This window comes from Stigmatopora nigra, chromosome 11 (genome assembly GCF_051989575.1).
Source record: "Stigmatopora nigra isolate UIUO_SnigA chromosome 11, RoL_Snig_1.1, whole genome shotgun sequence".
Classification (NCBI taxonomy): domain Eukaryota; kingdom Metazoa; phylum Chordata; class Actinopteri; order Syngnathiformes; family Syngnathidae; genus Stigmatopora; species Stigmatopora nigra.
Window position 1 is genome coordinate 10,938,180 of NC_135518.1, and position 10,250 is coordinate 10,948,429.

Below are 10,250 nucleotides of genomic sequence, written 5' to 3' on the forward strand. Positions count from 1 at the left end.
CAGTACTTTTAAAATGTAAATTTACCTCACATTATGACTTTTTAGAATTATGCAGAAGTAGCATTTTCTTCTGCGGAAGGGTGTAACATGTGTAAAAATGTGATGAGACACTGTTTTGGTTGATTTGATGTCATTGCTAGTGAATTCCAAAGAAAAAGGAAAAAGTTGCTTTCCTGGGGGGGCGGAGCCCTCTGGGGGGACACACCGCCGCCAGCGCCCGCCCACACGAGTCCGTTTATAATCCAGATGCGCCCCTGCCATGAAGGCGACGGCAAGCGGGACGACGAGAACCATTTCGGAGCACAATGACGGCGCCCGGTAACACCTACGACGTGATCGTGGTCGGCGGGGGGATATCAGGTGAGAAACAGACCCTTTTGACCACCATCCCCCTTTTGAATACGCCAGGAATAGTAGTTGCATTGCACATTTGCTCGGAGAAGGAAAGCAAATAGACAGACGGGACTCGTGCCAGCCACTTTGACGGGTGACAACTGTTGCACCCAATCGGCCGTCTCTCTCGTTTACTACTACTTTGTAAGGAATAACCGCGTGGCGTTATATGACATTAGCTCTGGTGGATGACGAGCAGCAGCTTGTAATGAAAGCTAATCATCCGTCCGCCGACAGCACACTTTGCATTACATAAGAGTCGGGGAAGGGAAAGGAAGGGTGCTGACTACTGGGTGCTGGGATCCGCTAACCCTTTTACGCCCATGTTAGCGTTCTTTTTTTCCCCATTTCTGGCCACAGAATATTTGACAACTGAGCGTAATAGTGCGATGGTGTTAGGGGCAGAAATCTGTGGGGGCTTCATCATAAGAATTGCGATACGAAATTGATCAGATCGGGGATTTAACGTAGATATAACAGGGCCAGGGAATTGTTTTGTATTATACTACTATACTACTAATGAGTAAAAACAAACATTTTTTCTGTCATGTTGGTATTTTGAATTGATATGACTGGGGATTGTGGTCTATGGCAGCCAAGGGGTTAATTTGTCAGTTTTCTGGTCACTTCCTTTTGGTTTAGGGTCATTACCTGGTAATTTCCTGTTGATTTTGGGTAACTGAGCAAAAAGTGAGCTGTAAATGTCCCTTAATCCACAGACACTGGCTTTGAGCGCCCTGCTTTTAGGTATTTTGATAGTAAATAATAATATAAAGCCGGTTCATTCATATACATATCTATATATCTACATATATGTATTTTTGGTCTTGTTTAACAAATCCAAAATAACTTGACTCCTTGGCAGCCAATGAGTGATCACTTCCAGCCCCTCCCAGTTGAAATGGATAGGACGTCAATTGGTGATTTATTTTGCTAAAATAGCACAACCTGATGAAACAGGCCATGAATAGTAATAGTTTTGTTCTCACATTATTTGGTGAACAGAATTTATCAGGAATTGCAGCTATCTGTTAATATTTTTTTCTTTTATTCTTCCAGACAATTCTCCGTCACGACAAAAGGAGACAAAACAGTCCGCTCGATTTAATAAATGGCGGGTAAACATTGTTTGGCGCATCTGAAAATTGAGATTGATCTGGAGTTGTTTCTTGTTCCTCCAGCAAACCAATAGATTATTGTATGTACTCACACTTTAAAACTGAATTGAGGTTTTCATAAAAATACAAAATACTGAATAAAAATATCACTCCTAAACGTTATAATATTGGCATTTTTTCCTACTAAATTATCTTGCTGTTATAAAAAACTTTGTATATACTGTATTTTTTAATTATAAGGTCATCCTGACTAAAAAAAACTGCACCCACAAAACTACAAAAATATGTTTTATTCGTATATAAACCTCACTGCATTATTTAAATGGAGGACTATTGTCAACTTAATTCTGTTAATAAAATAAAAGTGTTCTTCCTCTGGCCAAGCTGCACCCTCCCTCCAATTAGTCTTCAAATTTAAATTAAACATGCACCCCAAGCTAATTGAAGATTTCTTTCAAGCCCCGCCCCCAAACGAGAATTGTGACAACACCATTTATTTGCAGGTAGTAAACATCGAGGGTCCGATCGATGAGCAATTCCCTCCTTTTGTCCATCCCGCTGTGCTTCTTGAAATGCAATTGTCCTTTTGCTACTCGGTTCCCCGGGGGGCACAATGACTTTTTCACCCGACGTTAAAGCCTTGTGACAGCCGCCTATCACCATGAGAAGGAAGACGAAAACAGGCAGCAACAACTTCTTCGTCTTTTCTCTGCAGAGAAAGCTTCTTCTGAAAAAATAAATATCACCCCTCCACACTAGAGTTGAAAGAACCCCCACCCAAAAAAACACACTCAGCAGGAGGTTAAAAGAGGCCTAGCAATTTACAAAAGCACACAATTATCCGGGTCACGGATTTGCTCAAATTACCCGAAAGTTCAAAGCTCCTGCAATTGTCTTTTTCTCTCGACGCAATTATTCGGAATGCTCTGATCCTGCCATACAATAACATCCAAGTTGCACTCATGTCAAATCAAAACAAAGTAGGAAAAAGCTGGAATCTAATCAAAAATGCTTTCGTCTCAAAGCAAATCATCAAACGGTCATTTTTTTCTATTTGTTCTTTGTATGTAGGCATAAAAAAACAACAACATTCAGATAGATGCTCTTTGTGGTGCAGGCAATAGCATCCGTATATAATCACATCATGGATTTGCAGCGTGTTAGTTTATGCGTTCTGCAAAACCAGGACGGGTGGAGCGTGTTTGTATAGGCACGGTTTAAATCGTGTTTAGAGTTCTGTCAACATTTTGGGGCGGAGGATGGCTTTGCAGAATTTGTCAGTGGATCACAGTCAGGAAAATGCCTTATTTTCATTAGACACACATTTAAGTTTTATTTATTTTAAAGATTATTGACTCATTTTTTCTTTTCAGGGTTGAGTGCAGCTAAGCTGTTGCGAGAGAGTGGACTCAATCCCGTGGTCTTGGAGGCCCGCGATCGAGTTGGTGGTCGAACCTTTACTGCACGGGTATGGGAGATATATTATTTCTGAAGACTACCATTGCTAATTAATGAACCAATGTAGAATCTATTTTTATTGTATTTTTATTTCAGACTCCAGAAACCAAATGGGTGGACCTGGGCGGGGCTTACGTGGGCCCGACACAAAATCGCCTTCTCCGATTGGCCAAGCAGTACGGCATCAAGACCTACAAAGTCAATGAAGAAGAGAAGCTATTGCATTATGTCAATGTGAGTGTCTGCACATTTTTTTTATTTCTGAGGGGGGCGTGGTCTTGGGTGATGGAACACTTATAGTGGTTCAGGTAGCCTAGGGCTGTCGAAACCCTTTTCTCTGAGACCCACTTTCTGAAAAATGGAAGGTTACAACAGCCATCTTGGGGGAAAAAATCCTCTTTACCAGTATAGCCAAGATGCTTACCTTAGCCTTGAGGCAAAAAATGCAGACGGAATTATCATGTTTAAGGATTGCTAAAAGCGCTCAGTGAAGAGAGATGCCATCTTTCTTTGCCTTTCCTTTCCTCCATATCTTGTTAGCAATGGGCGCTGTGATGTCTGTAACGCTGCTTTCTGCCTTCTGCATGATTCGATTGTGCCGCTGCCATGTTTCCACTCCAGTGCTAAATCACACCACTGACTCCAGCATGTGAGTCTTATCTGGATGTAGGCCATCTTGTTCAGGTCAATGAATCCGCATGTCTGGGAAAGGCTTTGAGACGCCATGCCAACATTCAATAGGACTCCATTAGCCTCAGCATGCCATTCACGGTATGTCTGACGGGTATTTTAGTCCGATTCCTTGTTAGTTTTCTACAACATTTCCTGTAGTAGTAATATACCAAGGGGCCTTCACTTTTAAATCCACACCATTGGAAAACCTAGGGAAGATTTCAATCAACCAGCCATCTTTTGTATTATTCTGCAATTAACCAATTCGCCTTGATTAAAAATTAAAAAAACCTCAGAGGATTGAGAGATTCTGGTTCAGTCCAGATATCTACCAAGTTTCAAGAAGATCTGTTGACCAAAATGCATGAGAAGAACTTTAAATGTAGTGTCCACAAGAACACTAACAAGCAAGCAGACACGGCGTGGAAAGTCAGTGGACTAATAGCGTTTCAGCGTACGTATGCACAGCCATTGTGTAATCGGGGCTAGCTCACATTGCTAATCAGCTTTTCCTCGGCAGATTGTAATCCAAAAGGCCGACGTTGGCTTTCCTTATCGGCGAGCTTCTGCAGCCCGAAGGCGTCCAATCCTTCCTCACACTCATTGGCCAGTCCACTTTTTATTAGACTCTTTATCACCTTATTGCAGTACGTCGCTCAAAGAGTACCGTTTGCGTAATTGTTGCAGAAAGGGCCAAAGCGTAACACTGTCAAGGTTGTATACATTGTTTTAAACCGTCGCTTTTGTTTAGTTTAGCGCCACAGAGGGCTTTGCGGTTGAGGATGGAGCGAAAGCAGATGCTGGTTTGTGCCGCCGTTGCCGTGGAAACAGTCACGAACCGTGGCTCGGCGGCAGCACGCGTTGATGAGCGTGCTCGTAAATCGGGAAATGCTCTTTTAGACGCCTCATGTATTTGTGGCGAGCACATTGAGTAGAAAAATTGATTCTGGAGAATTTGCTCTGATTTCTTGAAGCTTTTTTGCTCACGCCCTATTAATATTTGGCCATTTTCAGGTCACTAGTGGTTGTAATGTTGAGGCCTCAGATAGGGAAAATCCTCCCGCACGATATGCAAACAATAAAAGTCCAATGTTTATAGCAGTCATGACCTTAAAAGTGCAGATGTCATTGTTTGCATAACGTACCCGATCTCTGTTCCTACAGCAATGGTCAATAACTCATTTGTTGAGGGTACGTTTATGTAATAATAATGTGACAGTAGCAAGAGCCGATTCTTGGAAAGAAAAAGTCGTTTTAGTTCAACTTGCATCAATTAACTAAGTTATGCCTAGCAGTTGAATTTCATCTACAGCCCTTTTAATGGAAAACTATTAAAATGTGTATACAAATTGTAAAAACATAACTGAATTTAACAAAGGAAGCAAAACAAACACCCCTGGCAACCATAACTGCTTTTTTTTGATGTTTTTCCCATCTAGGGGAGTTTTTTTTCCATTTTATTTCAAAAAGAGTACTACCAGTCAGACGCGTGGGAGTAGTTAATATAGCAAAACGGAGAAAGAGTATGAATCAAATTTTGCCAAATTCTTTTTTTTTTAGGGGAAATCTACTGCCTTCACGGGTTCCTTCCCACCCACGTGGAACCCCTTGGTCAAGTTGGACTTCATCAATCTATTCAGGACCTTTGACAAGATGGGAAAGGAAGTAAGTGTTGGACTTTTTGGCACTCTTCTATTTTCTAATCGGAGCAATTGATTTCAGATACCCAGCGAGGCCCCCTGGAAAGCCCCCCATGCTGAAGAGTGGGACAATATGAGCATGAAGCAACTCATAGACAGCATCTGCTGGACAGGGTAGGACTTCTTCCATAGAATGAATGAATGAAAGAGAGTAAATGTAAACTAAACTAATTATATATATATTTTTTTTCTAAAGCGCCACCCGTCGCTTCGCCACTCTGTTCGTCAACGTCAACGTGACCTCCGAACCCCACGAGGTGTCAGCCCTCTGGTTCATGTGGTACGTCAAGCAGGCGGGGGGAACCATGAGGATCTTCTCCACCTCCAATGGAGGACAGGTAGGATTTCCAAAGGTCAACTCATAACTCCTTCTGTAGTTAAAATTCAACATTTCTGCCTTTATTTGTTATCTTACCCATTTTTAAAGGAGAGGAAGTTTATGGGGGGGTCAGGTCAGATCAGCGAAAGCATGGCGCGAGAACTGGGCGATCGGGTTAAGCTCCAATCGCCCGTCGTCAGGATTGACCAGAGTGGCGACGCCGTGTTGGTGGAGACCATCGACAAACAGGCCTACACGGTAATTGACATTTTTGTGCACCTGCCTGAAACCCTTCAGTTGCTCTATTATTTTTTTTCCCCCTCAGGCAAAGTATGTGATCGTGGCCACGCCTCCTTGTCTCAACCTGAAGATGCACTTCAACCCCGAGCTCCCCCCACTGAGGAACCAGCTCATCAACCGCGTCCCCATGGGCTCGGTCATTAAATGCATGGTGTACTACAAGGAAAACTTCTGGAGGAAAATGGGTAACTCAATCCAGGGAGGGATCAAATTTGTAGTTGGTCGAGGTTGACCGATTTGGGATTCACAAAGGCCAAAAAATAACAAAGCTGAAAATTGCTGATCTCTCTCTATCTAAAAAAGCCATTTTTTAAGATGTACTGGTTTTTCTTAAGAGTATGTATTTAGATCTTGTATATTAAATGGTTGTTGATCTGTATGGACTTTCTTCATTTTTGGGTTTGTCTTCTTCAGGTTTTTGTGGCAGCATGATGATCGAGGAGGAGGACGCCCCCATTGGCCTCACGCTAGATGACACCAAGCCTGACGGATCCGTGCCAGCCATCATGGGGTAAATATAGAAATTTTAATGGATTAAAAATGAAAACAGCCATGCTTAGAACTAAGAACGTGACCCTATAGTGATCTATCACTATATGTTCTATCACTGTAGATTATTGATATGTTCCAACTAATAAAGCAAATCCACAAAATATTCACTCGAGTCCAATTTTCCGCCAGAATAGTCTATGTTAATTTTTTTCTGGCAGATTCATCCTGGCGCGGAAAAGCAGGAGACTCTGCGGGCTCACAAAAGAAGAAAGGTGTGTTTCTATAGTAACAAAAAATAAATACACTTTGACCGCCATACAAAAAAATTAAATGTCTCCCCATCTAGATTCAAGAAGATCTGTGAGAGCTTTGCCAAAGTGATGGGCACTGAAAAAGCTCTGGATGTAAGTTTACTTGGTCATTTTGAGTTTCTTGTCTCTTGCGACTTATAGTCCATGCATTACAGTAAGTAACTGTCATGTGTCTGCCAGGCCATCCATTATGAGGAGAAGAACTGGTGCGAAGAGGAGTACTCTGGAGGGTGTTACACTGCTTATTTCCCACCGGGTATCCTTACCCAGTTTGGAAAGTGAGTAAAGGATAGAAAAAAGGTAGGAGAAGAGGGCGGACCTTAATGGCGATCACTGTTTTGTGTCCGTGCAGGGTTCTGAGGGAGCCGGTAGGACGCTTGTACTTTGCGGGTACTGAGACGGCCACCGAGTGGAGTGGCTACATGGAAGGTGCCGTACAGGCTGGAGAAAGGGCGGCCAGAGAGGTCAGAACATTTTTAATTCCATTGTTGATTCAAGAAAAGTCCATATATTGGATCAATTTACCGATAACTGGAGACAGTCTAAACTTTGCATCTGGTCCCCGCTTTAACCGAGGCCACAGGGCTTTTGACGAAAGCCAGGTCGATTTGCCAAATGATGCCGCGATAGGAGTCCTAAGATCTACGGAAGATGAAATTAGGATCTGTCGTGTCTTGCCAGAATGGCTTTTCTTCTGTCTTCAGAGGAGCACCTGCTCGTCTGCAAATGTCATTAGCACGATGAGAGAGTCTCTTGCTTTGTCCACATAACAAGATTGGCTGGCTATCAGCGGGGATGGCTTTGTCTTTCTTCTCCTGATTCGTCCCCACCTTAATTCATGACAGTCACTAGTGAACCAATTCAGTCTGAAAACCTGCATTTGTGTGCTATTTGACTATATGTATATTTATTTACTTATTTACAGTACAACCATTAAAAAAAACAAGTGAAATGATATTGTGATATTAATATTACTATTTTCTGTGGTACAGATTCTGTGCACCATGGGAAAAATTCACCGCAACCAGATTTGGCAGCCAGAGCCGGTGTCAGAGGTAAGACAGAGAGGATTCTGGGAAAAATTTACTTTGGATGTTTTTCTGAAGCTTTGCCTATTTCCCAAAGGATGTGCCGCCTCTACCTTTTACTACCACCTTCTGGGAGAGGAACTCTCCTTCGGTGGGCGGCCTGCTCCGCTTCTTGGGCGCGTCGACCATTTTGTCGGTGGCTGTGGCGGCCGGCGTCGTCGTGGCGCATAAAAAGGGCCTCGTTCCACGATGTTAAAATGGCCATCACCGCCCTGGCGTACTTACGACTGTTGATTCCAAGCTCTTTTTTTTGTCTTTTGTCTTTAATAGAGCTTTTCAGATGGAATCGCCAATTGTTAAACCACACGGAATACCTCTTAGAATAAAGTGTGTCCATCTACAGCAGTGGTGTCCAAACGTTTCCCACCAAATCAAAGGTAATCTTTACACTTTCATCTGTTAAACAGAGGATCGAAATTGGGTGAGAAGAAAGACGGTCTTTTTAAAATGGATTTAGTTTAAAAAAAAAAAAAAGAAATCCACTATTAACTCATTGGCATGCCAATAGACGTCCAAATCTGCTGCCAACCCTCCAGTCAAATAGGATTGGACGTCTATCCCCGTCAACAGCGGTGTAAAACATTTGAGGTCTACAATTAAGGCTAATGGCTCTCTAAGCAAATAATCCCAAAGTAGATATAGTGAAAGAAAAACAAGTAATTGTGTATATCAACATATGTATAGTATATCTGCGGTAAAAATCCGAACTAAGATTTATTGCATTATTTTTTTCAATGGTGCTGTTTTAAGTGACAAACTCCATCTAGTGTTAAAGCTAAAAAGTCAGACATACGTTTGGCTGGATTTCAGCTTTTTGTGCAAGTCATATTCTATTGCACAATTTGCTGCAGGTTGATAAAATCTAGTCAGTTGGCCTTGTGGGTTGTACGTTGGACACACCTGATGTACAGAAACCCGATTCCCATGAATCATCACTGCCAATGACACAACGCGTTTTTTTTTTTTTACCGATTCAGCTCAAATCTGCATATCTGAGCTGTTGTGCATTTTGTGTGTGTGTGTGTGTGTGTGTGTGTGTACTAGTGTACAACATCATTTTCCATTCATGATAGGTGCCGATATAATATAATATGATCTATCCCCCCCCAAAAAAAATTATTAATAAGTAACAAAAAAGCGCTGAATGGTTAAATAAACTAGATTTTTACCATATTGCCAAATAGAATACTATTTTTTTTGCATTTTGTTCAATGTGATGCAAGCATCTGAATGTATATCCTTCACTGTAATTGCGCAAATTTGTACACATTGCTTAATATCCTATATCAAAAGTGTTTTTTTTTTAAAGGAGCGTTAGCATAACAATCACAAATGGAGCTTATCTTTAAACTGTTTTTAACTGTCATAAGTCTTAATGATGAATTATGGATGAGTGGTTGTGACTTGGAGAAATATTAATGATACAAATATGTGTACTGTATGTATCTGTTGTCGTTAATGAAGTTGTCTGTTGTGCCTTCATTGGGAAAATTGTGGTGTTTTTATTATGAATATTTGGGGTTTTCTTAAGTGCCTGTGTAGTGCCCTCCCCCCTCACATACAAATTGATTTAGCATTATGGATATGGCGCAAAAATTGAGAATATATCAGCATTTCTGTGAATAAATACAGTGGTGTTATATTTAAAGCAGGAGATTTGGCTTGAAATGCTCATATTTGAGTACCATTGGAGGTTTTGGTCTTGTTGATATTGGCCTTAATAGTAACTTTTTTGTTTTACTGATAGGATATTGATAAGATGCATATATGCATTTAAAAAATTGAGTTTCTAAAACAAATCTGAAGTGAATTAAGATGAATGGATTTGCTTGTCCATTATTTAGAATGACAGCTTAGGCTTTGTCATAAACATTTGTGCACTATTGTTAAATAAATATGTTGTGAAGAAAGTGTCAAAATTGTGCATTAAATATGTACTATGGAACACTTTTTTTTAGAGGAATGTATTGGACCTTTTTTGCACCTTTTAAGAGCAATTGACTTACCTCAAATCAGACATTGCAGATTAGATTTATATTGATAATACAAGTCATATTTCTATATGGAGTTATCATTTTGGCCCCTAGAGGGCCATAGTTTGCCACTTGTAAAATGGCATGCATTCAAAACTAGCAATAAAATTTATAATTGTTATTAACATTAATATTTTTCTAAATAGTTCTGGATTGAAAATGTGTCTTACAAGTTTAACTGTATTTAAGTCAGTCTTCATTTGAATGACAGTTGATGTGTAGATGTTTTGTAGCTTGAGTCATTTATTTGTTGGGCCTTTGTTAAGGTGAGTTAGGCCTTATTGATGGAATAATATTTATAATAGGGGTGTGACAGTAGTATATCAAAATTGCGATATATCGTGATGGGGAATGTGGGTTCATTTG

The 10,250-nt window shown here is 40.8% G+C and overlaps 1 protein-coding gene across 1 annotated transcript; it reads left to right on the forward strand.

Moving 5' to 3' along the window:
* Positions 1-233: 233 nt before the first annotated feature.
* mao (monoamine oxidase) lies at positions 234-9,796 on the forward strand. The gene is made up of 15 exons (XM_077728698.1): positions 234-360; positions 2,885-2,979; positions 3,066-3,203; positions 5,202-5,306; positions 5,364-5,455; positions 5,538-5,679; positions 5,769-5,918; positions 5,986-6,145; positions 6,375-6,471; positions 6,671-6,724; positions 6,799-6,856; positions 6,944-7,041; positions 7,116-7,227; positions 7,756-7,818; positions 7,889-9,796. The coding sequence occupies exons 1-15, from the start codon at positions 306-308 to the stop codon at positions 8,045-8,047; spliced, it is 1,578 nt and encodes a 525-aa protein (XP_077584824.1). The 5' UTR covers positions 234-305; the 3' UTR covers positions 8,048-9,796.
* Positions 9,797-10,250: the final 454 nt, after the last annotated feature.